We start from the raw sequence: 22,608 nt of genomic DNA, 5'->3' as shown, positions 1-22,608 counted from the left end.
TCCAATGTAGAAACGATTTTTGCTTTTTCCAGAGGTTTTGCGAAAAAGACCCTATTGAAAACGGCAAGACGTGCGGGTTTGAAACCGAAACCTTCGAAACGGCAGAAGTACGTGCTGCCGTCAGCTGATGCGAGATCGCTGACGTCACCGCCGCTTATGTCGTCATTATCGGCTGATACGTTATCGTGTAAGTGATTTTGTTGGATGTTTTTAAAAACAGGAATATTGTGGATGAATATTTTGTGTTGTGAAAATTATGGATTCAGATTTAGAATCATTAATAAATGAATTTTTTACCCTCTGAAAATTATGGAATCAGATATAAAAAAAATGAGCAGTTGAATAAGCTAAGGTGGTAATTGGTGTCTGAAAAAAAATTGAGTCGATACACTATAATTTTTTACTAAATTAAAATAGTAAAGTTGAAATTAACACCCTATGTCAAAGCAATACAGTGTTATTACAAAAAAGTTAAGCGCATGTTGAACACGTGTTTAAAAAATTGTCTATTACAAAACCGTGTTTAACCCCTGATTAGTGTTAGACACTATTTAAACACTGTTTAAATTTAGACACGAGTCAACGCTTGTCTAAAGTCCTATTTAACCTCAAAGTTACAGCTAAATAATTAAATCTGTGAGAGTGTGAGCTAGTAAATTATTAAAAACATCAATAGCAATGGATCATATTGATATACAAGATTTAGATTACATGGATAATTTTCGAGACAGCCAAGTGAATAGATATAATACACGAATAGATCCTTTTGAAACTTTTGATGATCTTAGGTTCAAAAGGATAACTAGATTTAGCAAAGGTTATGTAAATCGAATATACAATATAATAAAAGAAGATTTCCCTTACGATGCTTGCGGTCAAACTATAGATCAACAAGCATGTTCCATTTCTTCGAACTGTTGTTTGTTAATTGTTACATAATTTTCATTGTTCCAAAACTTATTTATAACAGCATATTCAATAAAATATTACAAATATTCGCAGAATACAAGCATAATACACTATCCAAATATATAATAAGACTATTTAAACGATTTAAACATATTTTTCTGCATAGGATCACGTAACTGATTTACTTAAAAAGGAATGTTATGGAATGAACTGCAGACATTTGAACGAAAGTTTTGAAGTGTTGCTATTTTAAAATAACATTTGGCTGCCTAAGGATGTTTTAGCTAATCAAAAGATAAACACTGTTTTGTAATAGAGAAAGTTAGACACCTCTTTAGACAGAGTTTAAAGCTCTAAATGCTGTTTAACTAAACATGTGTTTAGACATTGTTTAACATCTTTTTTGTAATAACACTGTTTATGTTCAAACTCTATTGTAACGCTATTTAGAAAACTCTGCCTAATGTACGCGTAGGCAGAGTTTTGCTTCGGACAATATTTATCTTGTTGTTAACTCAGCTTGTCTATTGTACAGTGGAGGAGCTAGAGCTGGGCAGCAGTGAGAGTGCAGAAGCGCCAGCAGCTCGCACGTTAGAGCGAGTACGCGAGCGAGCGTACGCACGGGACTGGGCGCGCCTCGGCCTCGCCGCCGCGCCCTTCCGCCTCGCGCACGCCAACGCGGTGTACACGCTGTGCCGCAGGTACATATAAAGTCTTGAATTAATGGTAAAGAGCGTATTTGTCTCCAAAACGCCAGTAAAGCTCCTGTAACACGCCTGTTTATGGGCCGGTGGTGACCACTTAACATCAAGTGGCCCACCTGTCCCTGCTCTGACATATACACCAAAATAAATTCAACCGTATTCGCATGCATTAAAGTTGAATTTACAAAGCATTAAAACTCCACTTTGGGTGGGCTTTTGCTCAGGACGTTATTGTTGCTGATTGTATGGATCTTTTGTCGCTAATGCTAATGTAATTGTCTCCAATTCTAGTTACCCAGCAGTGGTTGCGGTGCCGGAAGCGATATCAGACGAGTCGCTGCGGCGGGCTGCGCGTGGGTACCGACAGAACCGATTGCCTATACTTACCTGGAGGCATCCTAGAACTAGGGCATTATTGGCCAGGTACTGGGAATATTTGTGGAATTGCTTCTGTAACAAAATCGTTTTGATAATTGTACAGCTACTTTGGTTACAAAAATTTACCATTACAGAACTACTTTTATAAAAACAGTTTACCAATACTTGCAGAACTATTTTTGTTACAACAGTTTATCAATACTTGCAGAATTACTTTTGTTACAACAGTGTACCAAAACTTGCAGAATTACTTTTGTTACAACAGTTTACCAAAACTTGCAGAATTACTTTTGTTGCAACAGTTTACCAAAACTTGCAGAATTACTTCTGTATCAACATTCTACAAATTCTAATAGAAGTACTTATCAACAAATTAAAATTCATGCAGTTAAATGTTCCTAAAATCGTATAATTATATTGTAATGGGATAAATATAAGAAATGAGATTGAAATAAATTGAGATATATTTATTATTAATTCACTGATGGGATGAAATGAGATGATCTAGGATGGAGCTCCGCCCGGTACGGAATCCGACTGCGAACTAACTTAATGTGTGGTAAAATAATTAATACATTTATAATGAAAGGTGCAAAATCGACGGATTGTATTCCGGGAACTTGTATTGTCTGTACGATTAGGTACTTAATCGTACATATAATGTCATTATTTGCAGGTCAGCGGCATCCCACCACAAGGGTGTGATCGGAATGCTGAAGGCGAGCAGCCATCAGACGCCCGCGCCTGCACAAGCTGGCACTGAATCTACTTCTAGTTTGGAACAGGTAATTTTGTAATCAATAAACACAATGTTCATTGTATTTTTTTAAAATGATATCCCTATAAAGCTTGTTGTTTGCTTTGACGTTATCTCACGCGATTTTGATTAACGATATTATAATACTGTAAAGATGTGATGAATTATTATTTTGGTACTTTTTTTTAATATGATTGCTTTCGTTATCATCACTACATAGTATAAAACAAAGTCGCTTTCCTTGAACCCTACGAGTTTTATCAAAATAATGTACTAAGTATTGTACACATTGAAAAGGTCTACAGAAAAGTCCGTGATGGTATATGTCTATCTCTTATGGGTAACCCACAATAACTTTTTTTTGTCATTTAGTTTTTACGACAAATAATGGATAATTTTCGAAGCGATTTTAACCAATACAGCATTAATCCTTAACCAATTAAATACCTTGAATACATTGTTTATTTAATATAGATCTATGATGATCTATGATCTATCTATCCCTTTACACCGTATGATTTAAGTAAATATTTTCGAAGATATTACAGTTTTAAAAATTGCGGGACGTAGCGTTTGTGGCGGAACCGGCCGGCCGCCATTGCACCCGTGCGAAGCCGGGGCGGGTCGCTAGTAATTTATAAATTAAATTTTTCGTGCAGAATTTTTTTTTATGACAAGTCGATCGACTTCTTTTGCCCCAAAACCACTTCTTTCCATAAAATAAGACTTTGTTTTAAGACTAACACTGTGTGTGTAGGAGAGATTTTTGTCAACTCTAGTCAGTCTGACGCCGGCGTCGCGAGGCGAGCTCGAGGACTCGAGCCTCAGCCTCGACTCGCTGCTGTTGTGTTGCGAGGATCAGCATCATACGCCGCTGTTGACGAAAGCTGCGGGGACTTTGGGGTGAGAGAAATATTACTAGATTTTTGTTATCTTTAAGGAAAAAAAAATAAGAAAAATTCATTATTTAGGCGCGATATAAACGACGTCCTTTCATAAAATGGTACATTTTAGTAGTTTGTGGTATCGATATTTTAAATTAAATATCGATTTATTGCTGCAGTTTTGTCTTGTTTACAGTCTTGTCTTATCAGTGGGTATTAGTTTCTAGCCACCTTATTTTTCTTTGAAGACAGAATACTTCACACTTCAGAAAAATATACGTAACTTATAGACGTAAAAAGTTCGCTTCTCTTTTTTACTAGATAGTCATTTTAATTACTACTAAATATTGATCATAAACTGATTTTTTTTACAATTACAGAGTGCTAGGTAGGAACAGTGGTGGCAAGGGTGGTAATACTGCCACTGGTGGTAGACACTTCGGAAGGTGGGGCTCGTTGAAGGACAGGAGACAGGCCTCGCATTTAGAACTGTACGCACCAAGGCAGAGGCTGTCTACTGCTGAAATTGACTCAGGTTAGTTAAAATCACACTCACACATTGATTTATTTAGCTAAATTTCTTTTAAAAAGTGATGTTGTGGGACTATTTTTAATTATTTCTTCATATTTTAACATTAAGTGTGTTTAAAAAAAATGTATAATTAGGAATTTTCGAATTTTAAACTTTCGCAGCTCGAAGGATCAATTGGTCCTTCCAGACGGAAAAATATAACATACATTACATTATACTCGTTGATCCTTCGAGCCGGATACAATAACCACAATAAACAGATTACGAATAGGCGCGAAACTCCTTACAAAACGTTCGAAACGGTTCACTTAAACAAAAACGCTTCATTTGATGTTCGTTTCCAGCATTTTGTTACTGTTATAATATCCGGCTTGAAGGACCAACGGGTTAAACATAGGATAAGTCTATCGAGCAGGATTTCAGATAAATCCAAACGAATGTTAGAATGGAATGTTTTTATTATGTAACGTGTGACGTATTGCAGCATCAGGCGAGGGTGGCGGCGTGCGTCGCGCGGCGCTGTACGTGGTGACGGAGAAGGGCGCGGGCGCGGGCTGGCCGGCGGGCGTGGAGCCGGTGCCGGCGGAGTACCCCGACGCGCGCGCCACCAAGCACGCCTTCAAGAAGCTGCTGCGGGCCGCCGCGCCCTCCGCGCCGCCCGCCCCGCCCGCGCCCACAGAGGAGCCGCCCTTCCACCGGTGAGTGTGTGTGTGTGTGCGTGGAGCCGGTGCCGGCGGAGTACCCCGACGCGCGCGCCACCAAGCACGCCTTCAAGAAGCTGCTGCGGGCCGCCGCGCCCTCCGCGCCGCCCGCCCCGCCCGCGCCCACAGAGGAGCCGCCCTTCCACCGGTGAGTGTGTGTGTGTGTGCGTGGAGCCGGTGCCGGCGGAGTACCCCGACGCGCGCGCCACCAAGCACGCCTTCAAGAAGCTGCTGCGGGCCGCCGCGCCCTCCGCGCCGCCCGCCCCGCCCGCGCCCACAGAGGAGCCGCCCTTCCACCGGTGAGTGTGTGTGTGTGTGCGTGGAGCCGGTGCCGGCGGAGTACCCCGACGCGCGCGCCACCAAGCACGCCTTCAAGAAGCTGCTGCGGGCCGCCGCGCCCTCCGCGCCGCCCGCCCCGCCCGCGCCCACAGAGGAGCCGCCCTTCCACCGGTCAGTGTGTGTGTGTGTGTGTGTGTTAACAGTCCCGTAGCTACATGTTTGTGTGCGCAGAAACCAACTTGCTGTGGTTACAATATAATACGACAGCTACGCACGAGTATGCTTCAAGAAAAAACTCTATAAAATGCTTAATTAATTTTAATTAAACTTACCACTTCCACTTCAACAATCGGCTATCAAATTACAAACGTATAAAAGTAAAATTTTCATTTGAAAAACTTGTAAGCAAAAATCAACAGCCTTTCAAAAATATTCCCAGACAATTTCATTCATTCTTTGACTAAAATCCGGCTCGAAGGACTAAATTTTCCTCTTACAGGTTAATAGAAGAGTCCGGATGGCTGTGGCAGCTGCGGCAGATCATGCAATTGTCGGGTGCAGTGCTGGACCTGCTGGACGTGCAGGGGTCTTCTGTGCTCATCTCGCTTGAAGATGGCTGGGATGTGTGCGCGCAGGTGGGTTCATTGGACCCGTTTAATAGTTTAAGACGTAAATCAGAATTTATTAAAAAAGAGCTTGTGTGCCGAGCACACATGTCAGAAGTAAAACTTTTTTGGCAAGATTCAAAGATACCAAAGTCGTCGTCTTACTCCATGACGTGACGATATTGCTATGACCTTGAAATTTTACTCTAAACGCACCTAAAGAAGTTCCACTACAAAAATTGCCTTTTCAGATAAATTTATTTTAACTCACATCATTAAATCGAAGTTTAGATTTTTTTGTGTGTGTTTATTTTGTTTTTAACTGACGTTTCCAAACTAACGAGATTCTAAATTCGACGTCTTTTTTTTAATTCTGTTTCAATCTTATTTCATATCTTAAAATTTTCATCTGTTTATATTTATATAGACTTTGTTATACAAAGTTTTGGTATTGACATTTATAATTTATCTAACTTTACAGATATCGTCCCTAGCTCAAATCTGCCTAGACCCCTATTATAGGACACTAGACGGATTCCGTATCCTAGTTGAAAAGGAATGGTTAGCGCTCGGTCATAAGTTCCAACAGAGATTAAATATAGCTGCAACTCCGCAGCAAGGCTTCACACCGACCTTCCTGATGTTCCTGGACGCTGTTCATCAGGTATTTATTGTTTAAGTATTATTGGGACTGTAATTTTTAAAACTCTTGGGCTTTTAGTAATGTGAGGTAATGTCCACATTTTTTTGCATCAAGCCACCAAAATTTTGAGGTTATTATATTCAGTGCATATTCAATACAGTCATCATATAAAGGAAACAATGAGGAAATTATAAAATGAATGCTAGGACAAAATAATACTAAAGATAAATAAAATACAAAATAATGAATATAATAAAGCTAAAAAAAGTTGGCACACTACATTTTGCTCTTATTGCTTATTCTTCAATAAAAAAGTAAAAAGAATGTTTTCTATGTTTTTTTTTAATGTGACTGTTTTACCATCTTTAATAATAAATACACTTTATTCAGCACCACCATCTTTCCAAGCTAAAACTACAATTTTTCCGAATTCCAGCTCCAAAAACAATTTCCGCTCGCGTTCGAGTTCAACGACTACTACCTACGCTTTATCGCGTACCATAGCGTGTCGTGTCGGTTCCGAACGTTCCTGTTCGATAATGAAGCACAAAGAGCAGAATTGGGCTTGGCTCCAGATGAGAGGAGACCGGATGCTGGTAGACTGGTAAGTATAATACATTGCCAAAATTATTTGGCACAGCGTTTTATTTATAGTCCATAAGGTCTGTTTCATAATGAGTCACTATAAAAAACTTGCAAAATTCTTTCTGAAAAATATACTCAGGACAGTATTTTTTTAGACTTATACTTGATTTTTGACACTTTTTGATGGAAACTATACAGTGTGTCCGGACATGACATACCGATATTTGAAGGGGCTATTCTCCAGGTATTTTTATCGACAATTCAACCCCTCTACAGTCCCCTACCTCACCCCCTCAAAATGGTTTTCGAATTTTTTAAAGTATGTTTCATCAGTCTTATCAATTAAATTTGTTTAGTGGTCCCTAGAATAACTTGTTATTGTTCAAATAAAACCAAATTTAGTATTTTGTGACACTCACTTTCGAAGTTATTACAATTTTCATAAATTCACTATCCGAATTGATAGGTTTGCCATTTTGAGGGGGGTGAGGTAGGTAGTTTTTAGCCAGTGATAAAAATACCTGGAGAATAGCCCCTTCAAATATCGGTATGTCATGTCCGGACACACTGTATATTTTTTGTCCGGAAAATTTGAAATCTGCCTTAATCTTATCCTTAATATAAGCTAGATGGCGTTGTTAATACTTTTGATCATGTATTTTATACTTATTGATGTAGATTTTTACTTTATTTGTAATTTTAACTGTCAGATTAGTCTGGAACATATCAGAAAACTTTGAAACCTTCCATAATCTTGTCCATAATATTTATAAGCCAGATGGCGCTATTTCTAATATCACTAAATGTTTTCTAAACTAAAACTAATCGTTTTCTAATATGTTAGTCGCAGATGATGGACTCCACTAGCGGGTGCACGGAGGGCGGATGCGAGGAGGAAACTCGAGGAGGGCTCGGCGTGTTTGAATACGCGGAAAGATTGCATCAGCGTTCGCCGATATTCTTCAATCTGCTGTACGCGCCCGATTTGGATAACCCGGTACGTTGCTATGGTAACGGGGGATAGGAAAGTTTATGTATACGGGGTGTTTAGAAAGATGATTATCAGGATTTAATACGTGAAATTTTGCTAACGTAAGAAGTAGATTTTATACGTGATATTTGGTTCTTTACGTGGTCGTAGATACAGGGCGTTTTTTTTCTTAATAATTGATAGGTGTGAATGTTTTCTTTAATTATTGTGATCTTACTTTTAATGAAAGAAATTGAGGGTACTTATATGGAAATTTATATTTTGCACTCACATACCTGCTATTAGCAGCTTATTATTATTGCTTAAAGCAAGAAACTGCTAAAAATAAGGTAGATTTATGTCATGATTTAAGAATGATAGACGATTTTTTTCACCTTATCCCTGAAAATTAAAAAAAAAAAAAACAATATTTTGTCCATTACAGGTCCTCCGGCCCGTCTGTTCAGTGTCGCGTCTCGAAGTGTGGGAGTACTACGTGAGCGAGGAGCTATCGCACGGGGCGCCCTACGAGCCCGACCTGTGGCCGGCGGAGCCCGAGCCGAAGCCCCACAGGCGACTGGTTACTGCCGGGTGAGATAGCTATTGCAAAGTATGGCAGGATTAGTAAAATGTTTTTTTTGGCATCATTTTAATATAGCATAATTCAAAAGTGTTTTATGCAACTTTGAGTTTGAAATTACAATATAAATTTTATACACTTGGACAAGGTACTTTTATGTGAAATTACACATATTATCTCTATTAATGTAAGTTTCTTTTTCAAAAAGTATCTTTAAAAATCCACACAAATGGCTAGCATATTTCGTATTAATCATCGATACTACACAGTCGTAACTTGCGTACCCGCGCAACTGTGTGCATGAATCACATTAATGTGCTGCAAATTGAAAATTTCCAGACTGTATGTATGAGTGAATAGGAGTGTCACGTCTGTATAAAACAATTTCATAATCTTTGACACTTATATAAGCTGTGTATACAACAGATACGAGTCAGTGTCGCGCTGCATGCCGGACGCGTTCGGCGGGCTGCTGGAGCGGCTGCGGCAGCTGGAGCTGGAGCTGGGCCACCTGCCGCAGAAGTGGCGCGTGCGCTGGGACCAGCTGGAGCTGCCCAACACGCTGGAGCTGCAGGTGCGAGATATTTTAATGGCGGTTTGTTTGGGTCAACGAGTGGGATAGTACTATATTTATATTTTTTTCATATTACAAAATATTTTTACGTAACATTCAATTGAATATTAAAGTGTGCACGTTCTTTTTGCGTACATACATCTATCGTATGCGTGCGTGAATGCGTGCTTGTATACGTTATTGTGTGTGTATAAGTGCGCGTGTGTTTATCTGCGTATGTGTTGTACGCATCTGTGTGCGTGGGAGTTTGTCTGTGTGCCCGCATTCATACATACACGCTTACTTTATGCGTACGTTTCTGTGTGTGAGTATGCGTGCGTATCGTGCGTGGTAAATTTTAAAATATGTAATGACGTTTCAAAAGTGCTTCCATAAGAAGTCTAATTGAATAAATAAATGTTTAAGTTTGAGTTTATTTATTTGCGTGTCTGCGTGCGTGCGTGTGCGCAGGTTTGCGTGTTATTTTTTTGTATTTGTTGTTTGTTGTTATTCACTATTACTGACGTGTGTATGTGTTGGTATTGCAGAGAGGCGGTTCGGTGTGCGCGGGCGCAGTGCGGCGCGCGACGGCAGCGGCGCACCGGCGCGGCACGCTGGAGGTGCTGGTGCGCGGGCGGCTGGCGGCGGCTCCGGCCGCGCCGCAGCACCGCTGGGCGCCCGCCGCCGCCGCCGCGCCCGCGCGCTGCGACCACTGCCAGGACCTGCTGTGGGGGCCGCTCGAGGTATACCAGTAGATATAGGGTTGAGATATACCAGTCGGAGAGCCAACACAAACTATGAGCGAAAAAAAAGCGAATGAAAAGCAGCGGGAGAAGCAGCACGAAGCACGAGCCAATAGAAAGAGATTATAAGACTTTATTATATTAAATCATGTATGACTGTTATGTTCTTATACAAATAAAATAAAATAAAAAAAATTGGTTGTTTGTAAAGTAGGCTTACGATCGAGATGTTTACGTGATAACATAATGCAGTGGCAGCGCTCGAGATGAGACGGGAGATCGGTCCGTCTCTTTCTCGTTATACCTGCGATCGCGCTCGTGAGGTTTTGGTGTGACACAAGTTTCTGAACATGTCACCCGACTTAAACGATTTTAAAAACGTTATCACGTCAAAAGAACAACACTGACACAATAATATACCTGTATGTCTGTATGTATGTATGTCTGTGTGTGCAGACGGGCGTGCGGTGCGTGGACTGCGGCGCGGCGTGCCACGAGCGGTGCGCGGACGGGTTCGCGCTGCCCTGCACCAAGTACAAGGCGCCGCCGCAGCCCGACCGCGACAACAACCTGCCGCCCGCTAATAGTGAGTTGTAATCGTACTGGAGGGGCAAGTATCTGTGTTGTGAACGACTCCGGCTGAGTGGCCAGACGGCCGGAGCCTAGGGCGACTGAGTGAGGAACCTACGGCCTATCCGAGCGTTGTCCAGCAGGACTGCCCGCTGTATCCCCACTGTCATGGGCTTCACCGGTAAATCCAACCACCTTAAATATTGTTTTAAGGAGGTAGGAACCAGCCCATTGGTGGACACAACTATGGGGATTATCTCGGCAGAGACACCGCCCCACATCTCGACAACCTCATGCGCAAGATCCAGATATTTGAGCCGTTTATCTGAATCGGCCTTAACAAGATTGTCGTCATGTGGGATAGTGATGTAATCATTATTATTGTCAATTTAACAGAACTATTGCTAAAATATTAACATATATAAATCTCGTGTCACAATGTTTGTCCTCAATGGACTCCTAAACCACTTAACCGATTATAATAAAATTCGCACACCATGTGCAGTTCGATCCAACTTGAGACAAGGGATAGGTTTTATCCCGGAAATCCCACGGGAACGGGAACTATGCGGGTTTTTCTTTGAAAACGCGGGCGAAGCCGCAGGCGGAAAGCTAGTACAGATTATAATTATTAAGAGGTGTCAAGGGACACCCGAATGGAACAAAGTTGCTAAAATTTCTGGCTTAGGTACTTTGTATTAGAGAGAGAGAGACAGACAGAGAAACACGCGCACGCACAACTATAGCTAAAAGTGTGACAACTTCTCGCCTAAATTTTACCCGTCTAGCCCCCGCATCGCAACGCGCTATAAGGTAGCAAAAAGTGTCGTTCCATCGGATTTTTTCTGACAAAAAACATTACTAAACTGATATTGTAACTTTAGTACAGAAGTTTAAATTTGTCCTTATCTAATGTCCTTGTTAAAACATGGTTTAGCGGTTAAAACATGTTCTGTAATAAGACTTAGTGATAATTTTTTTTAGACCCGGTTTGTATTTAATCCATATTTTATAATAACCCGTATTTATTCTTAGGTGTAGCGACCCTCCAGTCAAGCTCGCAACAATACTACGAGCAGTTCTCATCCAATGTGGCAGAGAACCGCACGCACGAGGGACACCTGTACAAACGAGGAGCTTTACTCAAGGGATGGAAGCAGAGGTTTGTGAAGATATACTGAAAAACTACTAGTTTAATACGTATAATTGTCATCATTCCATATATGTTCTCACGGCAGGGACACAGCCAGCTGGAGGGTCTACGTATACTATATACCGGGTTAAAGGTAAAACGTTAGACGAATTTAGACAGGAGCTTCTACTCATGAAATTGAACAACTTTTGTTCTACAACTTTGCTGAATTCGTAAAAAAAAATTGGACTTTGTAAGGAAACTTCGCTAATCAGCTGACCGATTTCAATACAAAGTCCAAATTTTTTTCTACGAATTCAGCAAAGTTGTAGAACAAAAGTTGTTCAGTTTCATGAGAAGAAGCTCCTGTCAAAATGCATCTGATGTCTTACCAGTCACCCTGTATATCCTGACGCATAATGCTCTATAGTATATCTATCTTTTCAGTCGTCAATTACCTAAAAGCTTTTCGCCTGCACAAAAGAAATTTCTGTGTGAATGATATGTTTCACCACGCTAAATAGTAGCCTATCTGTCACTCTCTAGGCTCATAACTATTTCCTAACATATATTTATAGAAAACTGTTTCTTTAGTATTGTACTAAATATAGAAATTTCGTAAATATTACAGATGGTTTGTTTTGGACTCAATAAAACATCAACTGCGGTACTACGATGCAATGGAGGATTCTCACTGTAAAGGTTTTATTGGTAAGTCCCTATATGTGTAGACGTATAAAAAACTAGCTGAGCACCGCGGTTTTACCCACAGTGCTCCGCTCCTGTTGGTCTTAGCGAGATGATATATAGCCTATAGCCTTCCTTGATAAATGGGCTATCTAATGCCGAATGAATTTTTCAAATCAGACCAGTAGTTGCTGAGAATAGCGCGTTCAAACAAACTCGTCAGCTTTATAATATTAGTATAGATTTAATTGCCATTAAATATATGAACTAATGTAAATATCATATAATTGGATGAGTAAAGAGATTATATCTCAATTCTTAGATTAAGGATTGGTCTCCGCGCGCGCGCTACGACTAGATGCCGCCGGCGTACTTGAAAAATGCGGCAACTAAAAGTACGCCGAATTCGGCGTACCCAAGCCAGTCGTGTCACAAGCATTGTGTGGAGAGGGCGAACCGATAGTTTATAAAGATTTTGAACAAAATCTGAAGTAAAATGCCTATTTGTTCCATAAAACTATTGAAAAATAATACAACAAAAAATAAGAAAGACATTGGGATCACGTACCATCACTAAGTATCGTATTATTCGAAATTTCTCCTTTACTTCGAAATTTTTTTCTACGAAAATACGACGCCATTCAGTGTTGCCGTATTGCATATCCAAAAAAATACACGTGGTTGAGGAAATCTTTTAGCAATAATTTGAACTTTTTTTTTCAATACTATTACTAATACATATATAAAAGAGTAAGTATAATAACAATAATTTATTTCTGTTTAACCATGTTTAACTGACTCATTTAGTATGTTATTTTTTTTATTTCCGCTTTTTTACTTTTAATCAACCTTTGTGACTATAGTATAGTAGCGTCGTAAGTGGATTTGAGTCATGCGACTCAAATCGTTCATGGATTCGATTCCCGGCCAGGTCAGGATGAAAAAATATATTTTTCAAACTTCTTTCCAAGATGGCAGATTTCCCATTTATGAGGTAAAATTTATGTAGCTGGCAGCCCAATTCTTCACACACACTAGCGTCTTTACAAATTGCCTAACACACACTACAGAAATGAGTTGCCGCACTCACAGAGCTATTGTTTTTAGGTGGGGCGGTATCTAGTCGTAGCGCGCGCGCGGAGACCAATCCTTAATCTAAGATCTCAATTATTAATTTTTCAGACTTGGCGGAAGTAATAGTGGTATCGCCGGCGGCGGCGGGTCCTGCGCCGCCCAAGAAGTGTGACGATCGATCTTTCTTCGATGTAAGTGTTTATACTAAAATATATATTTACGGATATACCTATTTACCCACTGAGGTATTGATGATATTAAGGGCCGATTTTTCAATCCTTGGTTAAAATTTATCCGTCCAATAAAGTATTACACGAACATAAAACGTCACCTGTAAACTGTCATATACGGACAATTAGAATACATTTTTGAAATGGTAGTTTAATACGTTATTCGATGAATAAGTTTTAACCAAGGATTGAAAAAAAGGCCCTAAGAGGTATTGATGAGATGATATTAAGGTAACTGATATGGGATGTAAAATATGAGTAATTCAAAATAATGGTCATAACTGCAAAATGTAAGAACACCACTAAATATCTCTGCGCTCGTGAAATTTACACTAATGGTTATTCGTGTTTTTGTATGTGATCATGTGCATTCTTTAAATCAAACGAATCATTCCACTAATAAAAAAAAAAAAAACAGCCATTCAGTTTTAAAACAATTTATTTCTGTTTCAGTTACGAACGAGCAGACGAACATACAACTTCTGCGCGAGCGACGCGAACGCTGCGCAGGAGTGGATCGAGAAGTTGCAAGCGTGTCTGCAGTAGACACCTCGCTCCTAACTTCACACGTCACTTGTCCTAACGTGACGTGTCCTAATCTCTCCTAGCGTGACACGTGTCCTAATCGCTCCTAGCGTGGCACACCGTGTCCTTATTCGTCACAAAAAGCTTTACATTAAACGTCATTGTATTTACTTGTTCTCGTTATTATAATAAAGCATTTTACGGCATTTTTGGCGACTTATTGTTTTGTGAAGTTTCAACGTATGTTGGTTGTTGTAGGTAAATTTGAATTTTACGCGATTTGTAGTAAGTACGTTAGTACAATGATTGATTTTTATTTGTTATTACATTGCCAACAAGCTTTATAATTTTTAGGTTGATTTTTCAATTGTATTGTGTTATCTCAATAATGTTATGAGATTGAATTGTATCTTTCGAATAATATTAGTTATGACGTTCAAAATCTGCTTTAAACCAGTGACAATTAACGCTCACCTAATGAAATAATCACAGCATTTTTATTTTTAATGCAACTAACCCACAAAGAAAGCAGACACAGAAATGACGCTGACTGAATTTTTTATAGTATTACTGCGAGAAATAAAACTTAACGTTCGTCTGGGAGTTTAATTTGTACCTTAGTTCGTAATAGTTGACGACAAATATATAAATATTATTGTTACGTTGAATATTTGTAAATATTTTATTAATAATAATTCCTAATTCGTTGTTGTGTAAAGACTTCTCTTCCATTATTGAGTTACGTTTTACTTGTAACCGCTAGAGCATTCATTTTATTTTCTTATAAGTGTATTTATGACGGATTCCATTAGCATCACGTTATTTATCCTTTATATATGTAAATACATATATAAACTGACGTAGAAGCGATATATTCAAATTTACTAGCAGTTAAAGCAGTTCCGCGTTAGACAAAGATGGAATATACATTTAAACAATTAGACGAAAAGAGTTAGCAACTAAACGCAACCAAGCTAAATTAGCTCACTTCAAACGGAACGTGTTTTTACGCATACCGCTTTTACCTCAGTTTATATAATTATGTATTCTAAGCTTTATATTAGACGTGGCTCGCTGTAGCGTGTAGGTGTCGTCGTTTGGGAATCTCAGCCGAGCCCGGTTGTTACTCATACATTATTTTGTACGTTTTGTAAATATTTTGTGTTGACATATCAGTGTGATCCGACGCGGCATTTTGTTTCGCCGGGACTCGAATTGTATGTGACGGGCGAAAGGCGTTAAATGTTTCGACATTGTTGTTAAAACACTCGTTTTGTTGTGTAAATATTATTTGGCATTTACGCCGCGTCCGGCGGAGTGGGTTATGGCGATGCGATGGTACGCTTGTCGAAATTGCAATTTATTATTAAAAAAATATTTTGAAGTGAAACTTCTTTAGGCGCGTTGGGAGTAAAATTTAGTGTATTATCTTCCCAACGTGACATTGGCAGAATTGTACTCAAACAAAATTGCCACCCTTCGAAAAAATTGAATTGAATCGAGTAAAATTTAAAGGTCATGGTCACGTCATATCGTATCTTTGAATCTTGCCAAAGAGGTTTCACTTCTGATACGTGTGCTCGGCACACACGCTCTTTTTTAACTCCACTCGCCTTCGATTGTTGGTGCCAAAAGCACAATGGTGCACTGAAATATATTGCTCATGGTTCCGTACAAAGCTTCGCGACTAATTTAACACGAATACTGAATAGCATAAGAAGTGTAGAGCTTCTGTATATTGTACAATACCTCCGTAAACTCGTCGTTGTATAGATTTATTTTTTCAACACGCCTCGATGTCGATGTATCGCTTTAATGTGAACGGCGGGTTTTATGATATTATTATGTGTAAACGTGCACTGCGTACAATGGAAATAAAGAGATTTTTGAAAATATTTTGTTGTATTATTTACCCACCCCTTACCTTTATATATTTATTTATAATCATTACCTACCTAAGTTTATTAATCTTAATATGTACATACGTCGTATATAAATGAAATTAAATATAAGTAACACAATAAAGAAGTTAGGAAGAGAAAAAAGTATTTAAAATAAAGAGAAGTAATAGACCGGGGCCTATAACAGGTCTTTATGAGTTATGACCAATTTCCTCTCGAGTGAAACTTCGTCAAATGCATAAGGGGCTTATACTATGCACACTCACTTGGTGGTCAGGCAGTGGAAGCCTCTCACGCATGTAGAAAATAAATTTCAGTCATTTCCTCTCGTTAGAAAATTTTTCATATTATATTTTATCTATTATCTTGAAAGAAAAACAAAGTCGCAGCTTGCGGTTGTGAGTGTGCATAGAATAAGTCCCTTATGCATTTTACGAAGTTTCTCTCGAAAGGAAATTATGAACCGAAAAAACATGGCTTCCGGTCCATAAAACAAATGTATCTCACCATATCTGGCTCTTAGTTCGCGTTAAGTTCAAAACTACTAACAGATAGATTATTGTATGGTTTTCACCAGTATACATTCATTAGGTAGTGTCAGTGTGTGGTTTTTTATGGTGTTGAAATAAGTTGGAATATCTGGATAATAATTATCGAAAATTGGTTGAATTGAAAATAAACATAATCCATGGCGAACAATACCGCGTTTGTATTAAACCTACAGAAAAGTCCAGAATGAATCAATGTCTATCCTTTAAAAAATGGTCACATACCAAATATATAACTTTGGAATACTGAATACAGTCTAAAAATATGTAATCAACTTATCATCATTGCTAAACAAAGCGGTAACAATGTCTGCATATCGGGCGGACCGGCAGACGTTAGATGTGCATGTACCTACACGTTCCGTATGGGGTAAATCGTAGAGTGAGAATGAACCATAGAGGAGGCACTAAAATGACAAGTAATGCGTGAGAGAAATACACTTATGACTATAAAGCTAAGAGCAAGCGAGACAGAAACATTGTTTTTTGTTTCTCTCATGTTATGCGATTTCTTTTGTTGGGGACAAAGGCAGTTTGTCCCAAACAAGCGGCTACAGTCCATTGTTTTGCTAGTTTTCTGTTTTTTCTCGCTGTTAAGTGACTTCAAAGTTTAATAAACGTTGACAGTGATCTGTTTTAATCCGACTTTAAGTGAAAATATGGTGCGTTGTAGTGTGATTGGTTGTAAAAATCGGCCGGAACGAAGATTACCAAATATTACCCTTCACACGTAAGTAAACTTATTTGAAGTATATTGTTTTATAGAACTGGATATAGTTGATACATTTTCATTAACTCTAATGTGAAATTATCTACAAATATATAATATTTTCATCGAAATAAACGTAAACATTTTTTTGTGTTATCCGACTAAATTACGAAGTATTCTTGTTGTTCAGGACGCCATTTGTTTTTACGTAGTTTCAAATTTATGGTATAATCATGTGATTAACATGAGGGATACCAGTACAGGGTAAAATTTTCCCCAAAATCGTGAAATGTTTTTTTAATATTAAATGTTAATGTTTGTGTAAAGTTTGTTACACGGTTCGGTTTTCCGGTTCAGCTTTCCTCATTTGCATTGGTTTAAGTATTTTTTTCAATGTCGGTTTTTTTTTTATATTCCAGGTTACGATGCACATCATAACGCTGAAGACTGCGAAGCTGGCCCTTCCACGCGAGCTGCAGCTGCCACTGAAGGCAGCGAGGACGCTGCCCCGTCAGGAGAGGCCGTGTTGGAGTAAAATCCGGAAGGCCACCCCCCGCCCCTTCCTCACCGCGGTGCGGCGCGCCTTTGTAAGAACGAACGAGCGGCGGAGTCGTCCATTTTCGTCTGCTACTCGCGCGCACATTATCGCGGAACCTCTGCCCATTTATTTCTACCGTCATTTTGCTGTTCATTTTCAAATAAATGTGTTTCGTTTAATTTGCTTTTAATTTGAACTATTTCCAGTACTTTTTTATTAAAGTAGGTCGTTTTTATTAGACTACATTTACGGCTGTATCTTCTAATTGCGTTGACATAGAAATTTGATTTTATTACTGCTTAAAGGTATAATAGACATAAGTTTTTGATGTGAATATCAATTGAATACATTACAATATTTGCGTTCATGAGTAAAGGGGTTATAAGTTAAAAACATTTTTGTTTATATAATGTAATAAAAAATTCATGTTTTTCGTAATTATTCCCGTATCTGTTTTATAAGATATTATTCTGTCTTCTGATTCAAATTCAATTTGAATTTGAATCAGAAGAAATAGCAATTAAAACCGCATATTCTGAAACTAGCAACTACTTGCAAGGGAATCACAACCTACAAGGTACTCCCCACGTCCTATAGCACAGACAAAGAAAAAATTGCTACAAGCAACATTTAAAGATACAACATAATAAAACAATTAGGTTTGTTCGAAGCCCTCGGTGCGCGAGTCCGACTCGCACTTGACCTTTTTTGTCCTAATTTTACTGTATTTTCTATTATTATTTACCATTGATTGAAATGATATCTAAACTTTAGCCTTGTTTTTTTATAAAAAATATATGAACTGGGATATTTCGATATTTGTGGTTAATTGCGAGAAGTGTAAAAGCAAAAGTTGTAATAAATATTTTAAATACCTACAACTTTACCATTAAACTTTATTCCGCAGTTATAGTTTTTTTTAATCCCGATCTCAGATCGATCGTAAATAACTTTTCCTCTAATTTTTGTTACCTATATTCTCTTCCGTTTGAAATTGATTTCATTGTTCTATAATATTACTTTTATGTTTCAAAAGTTAATAAAAAATCATGTTGAACAATATTACTTTGTTAATTTCAAAAGTCAATATTAAATTAGTGGTCCACTTAGGTCGTGCACATGGCCCAGGGGGGGCCATGGCCCATGACCCCCATGACCCCCCCCCTGGATCCGCGCTTGTACCGGCCGGCCGCCCGGCTATATAATATTTTATACCCGTGCGAAGCCGGAGCGGGCCGCTATGTTTTTATATACAACGTTCACAGTTTTTCTGTAGTGTATTTACTATTTAGTATCAGCATTGCACCCGTGCGAAGCCGGGGCGGGTCGCTAGTTAAGTTAATAAATAACAAAATCTTTTCAAATCTGTCTTTTTCTTCATAAACCTATCTTACAAAAAAATACCCAAACATTTATAGATATTTTGCCAGTTTTTCGGATAAAAAGTTTTTGTAATAGTTGGCAACATTGACGTAAGGATTCGCCATCTCGTTCGGGTATACGCCGATGTCGTCTCTATAGTTCATTCTCACTCTACGGGGTAAATACATTTGTTTAACTGATCGATTTTATCTATGGACAAGTATGTGATCAGCTTTTTGTATGCTGCCAGAACGAATCATCTAAAAATAAATATTAATTATTGTTCGTGTATGTATGCTTAGTAAGTTTAGTTTTTAAGAGCACTTCTATAAAGTGCAGGAGAGTTAAGTAAGTGACCACTTTTACTTTAAGCGCAAAGAATGCGAAAGCGACAACATGCCGACTAGACGCAACGACTTTTGCTGATTTTTTTTTATATATTTTGCTCGCACACAGGATTGCTACTTTACAATTGAAGTATATTTGAGATTTTTTTTGTGACAAGAGTAATAACAATTTAGTCAATTCCATGTCTTAACAATTTAATTGGCCAAACATAAGTTACAAAGAATGGCTTTAGGGTGAGAATCCTTTGATTTTACGCATCTCAATGCGACATATATTTTTTTTTACACTTTACGGTAACTTCTGTATACACATCTGAATCATTCGAATTTGTGTGTGATTCACTTTTTAGATTTTTTTTTGTAAAACTTATTCGAAAAGTTTATGCTATATAATAATATCATGCTTTTTAATCTTTCATGCCTCCTATCTTTAAAATATACAAATCTTACGCTTGTCTATACATTATGTTAGTAGTCCACGGGCTCAGATTATTATGCCTACAGCATTAGGTGTGATTAGGTGTTTCGAGGGTCGTTTTTTTGCAATAGCCAACAATAGCAAAGCCACGTTTTGTACAACAATCCCAATAGTTTTGTTGTTTTTCTTAATTTTATGTCAGTTACGATCTGTACTTAAGGTTGCTTGTAAGGCCCTGCGCAGACGGCACACTTTTTGTGCGATCGAGTCTGCGGCGCACAAAAAGTCTGCATGGCGCGCAAAAAGTCGGTCGCGGATTTTTCACAGACTCAACGCACACGACGCACATCTTCGATCATTTTGTCGGCAGAGCTGTAGGGACGTAGACGCTATGGAAATCGTGTAAAGTGTGCGCCGTCTGCGTTAGCGCGCGTTGAAGCAAACGTTCAATTCTTTTCACACACTTTTGTGCGGAGCGGCGCGGTGCGGTCTGCCCGAATTACACGGATTTTTTGTGCGCCGGACTTTTTGCGGGTCGTGTGCGTTACTGCATAAAATTTCATAGGTTCTATTTTCACAGACTAAAAAGTGCGTCACGGATAGTCTGTCGTCTGCGCATGGCCTTATTCACCAGTGCAAACTTAGCACCCCATCTATGGAATTTTGGGTCGAAAATGACCTTGATCGTTAGGTCCCCGTTAGGTCCTTTAAGGTCCACCAATTTTTTCGTTAGGTCCCCTTTAGTTTTTTTTTTAATAATTTTTTAAATTTTAGGTATAAAAAAATTACACTTTAGCACCCCATCCATAGAATTTTGGGTCAAAAATGACCTTAATCTATAGGTCTTCGTTAGGTCCTATAAGGTCCCACAATTTTTTCGTTAGGTCCCCTTTAGTTTTTTTTTAAATATTTTTTTTTTAATTTTGGGTATAAAAAAATTACACTTTAGCACCTCATCCATATCAAAATTGGCGAATTTTATCAAAATCGTATTCTTTACCGTTAGGTCCGTATAGGTCCATCATTGAAATTGTTAAATTATTTATTTTATTAAAATCTATATATTTATAAGAAAGTCGTGTTAGTTACTCCACTTATAACTCAAGAACGGCTGAACCGATTTAGCTGAAAATTGGCAGGGAGGTAGTTTAGAGCCAGGAGAAGGATATAGGATACTAAATATGTACCACGGGCGAAGCCGGGGCACTAGTTATAAAATAATTGAAACCTGCGCATGCGCCTTAGAGCATTAAGACATGCGCACATCATACATAAACAGCGCGAAATTTAAATTGGTATCGTTTCATTTATTAAATCAATAAATAAATCTATACTAGTCACGTCTGGTTCGAAAGATGAGACTGGCTTTTTATTTCGAAAATTTATTTGGCAACACTTAACAGTTAACTGTCATTAAAACCTGAGTTGTTGATGTGTCAAAGCTTGTCAAAGTGATTTTATTTTCTGCGATTTTAGCTTAGGATTTTAGTGATTTCTAATAATTGAAAACTGAGTTGAAAACATGACGAAAACTTTAAACTATGATTAATAAATTTAAAAAGAAACAATTTGAAAGAGATGTAGTTTTCAAGGAAAAACACACAGTGTGACTTGATATTTTGATACTTTTCATCTTGATTGCATTGCACATTATATGATTTGTTTAATATTATTATTATTATTTTGCATGGATGATACCAGTAATCCAGTTATAAACTATTAAAGCAACAATATAAAATTGAACGATCTGTCCGTTCAAAATGTTTAAAGACACAAAATCAGTATCTCAACGAGATTTCTTCTATGACCGAACCATGTTATTCATGTTGAAGAGCAGTACAAAAAAAACAAGATGGAATAACTGCAGAAATGGAAGAGTTAATGATGTCAGAGATAATGATAGTGATTCTTATTCTTTATTCGCGGCTGAACGCGGCTTTTAGATTTAATATGATTATATTGATTAAACAAAATTTAATTGTATTTTATTATGTTTTTTATTACTTTCACTAGCTGTTCTTTTTTTTATCTGTATCAGATAACTGTACCAGATTACATATATATAATATTATATAGATGAAGAGTTTGTAGAGGTTGTTAATCTCTCAAAAAAACAAAGCTCGTAATAATAAATTAAAGTATCAAAACTTTATTTCCAACTATAACCTAAGTTACCATTAGGTTACCTTAATATGATGATTTTTTGAATTTGCCGCCTTTTCCAGTCTTATCTTTCGTTAGCCGGACTATCACCACAGTATCACCATATTTCCTACAGTATGGCGACGAATGTACTTGTGCAGAGAAACGGAGGGGAACTGGCGGGGGGTCGGGCGACGCGGGCCGCTTAATGCAATCACGCTGAGTTTGCATTAACTATCGCGAAAGGACGACGCAGTCGTATTTTTTGTGTAATAATTTTATTATACATAGGTACTTACATATTCTATTATGGCGCGCAAAAACTGTTCCGTTTACGGATGTAAATCTACATTGAAATCCCAGAAGGAAACAATATTTCAGAAAGATTGTATTAATAATTGTATCTGTTGAATTAAAATCAAAGCTATGTATATGTTGTCCTCATTATTTTCTAATCAGATTGTACATCCCAATGCGAATGCATTACTTCTTAAATGGTATAATATACAATTAAGAACATCCAAAAATAAAGTGTCCACGTAAATAATATTTAGCAGTGCAATATCTGTAATTATATATTTATGAACAAATGATTACATCAG

The 22,608-nt window shown here is 38.1% G+C and overlaps 1 protein-coding gene and 1 long non-coding RNA gene across 2 annotated transcripts in view; both read left to right on the top strand.

The window, feature by feature from the left end:
- Sbf (SET domain binding factor) overlaps positions 1 to 15,936 on the top strand; it is a 66,998-nt gene extending 51,062 nt beyond the window's left edge. The window contains exons 22-40 of the mRNA XM_089711412.1: positions 33 to 187; positions 1,445 to 1,610; positions 1,905 to 2,036; positions 2,668 to 2,776; positions 3,506 to 3,651; positions 4,013 to 4,167; positions 4,649 to 4,862; positions 5,644 to 5,779; positions 6,231 to 6,413; positions 6,829 to 6,996; positions 7,822 to 7,974; positions 8,393 to 8,538; positions 8,954 to 9,101; positions 9,629 to 9,823; positions 10,280 to 10,409; positions 11,429 to 11,555; positions 12,157 to 12,236; positions 13,395 to 13,477; positions 13,970 to 15,936. Coding sequence (XP_089567538.1) covers positions 33 to 187; positions 1,445 to 1,610; positions 1,905 to 2,036; positions 2,668 to 2,776; positions 3,506 to 3,651; positions 4,013 to 4,167; positions 4,649 to 4,862; positions 5,644 to 5,779; positions 6,231 to 6,413; positions 6,829 to 6,996; positions 7,822 to 7,974; positions 8,393 to 8,538; positions 8,954 to 9,101; positions 9,629 to 9,823; positions 10,280 to 10,409; positions 11,429 to 11,555; positions 12,157 to 12,236; positions 13,395 to 13,477; positions 13,970 to 14,062 — 2,719 coding nt within the window. The 3' untranslated portion in view covers positions 14,063 to 15,936. The remainder of the gene's footprint in view (positions 1 to 32; positions 188 to 1,444; positions 1,611 to 1,904; positions 2,037 to 2,667; positions 2,777 to 3,505; positions 3,652 to 4,012; positions 4,168 to 4,648; positions 4,863 to 5,643; positions 5,780 to 6,230; positions 6,414 to 6,828; positions 6,997 to 7,821; positions 7,975 to 8,392; positions 8,539 to 8,953; positions 9,102 to 9,628; positions 9,824 to 10,279; positions 10,410 to 11,428; positions 11,556 to 12,156; positions 12,237 to 13,394; positions 13,478 to 13,969) is intronic.
- A 4,568-nt stretch (positions 15,937 to 20,504) lies between these two features.
- On the top strand, positions 20,505 to 21,847 carry LOC149477023 (uncharacterized). Its single transcript, XR_016317737.1, has 2 exons — positions 20,505 to 21,315; positions 21,566 to 21,847. It is a non-coding gene; the product is annotated as an uncharacterized LOC149477023 (long non-coding RNA).
- Positions 21,848 to 22,608: the final 761 nt, after the last annotated feature.

Source organism: Colias philodice, chromosome 26, assembly GCF_061535455.1.
Source record: "Colias philodice isolate Cphi_HAF_F1 chromosome 26, ilColPhil1 Martin Lab GWU primary, whole genome shotgun sequence".
Classification (NCBI taxonomy): Eukaryota; Metazoa; Arthropoda; class Insecta; order Lepidoptera; family Pieridae; genus Colias; species Colias philodice.
Note: the sequence above shows the minus strand (reverse complement) of the source record. Positions and strands in the feature narration are given on the sequence as shown.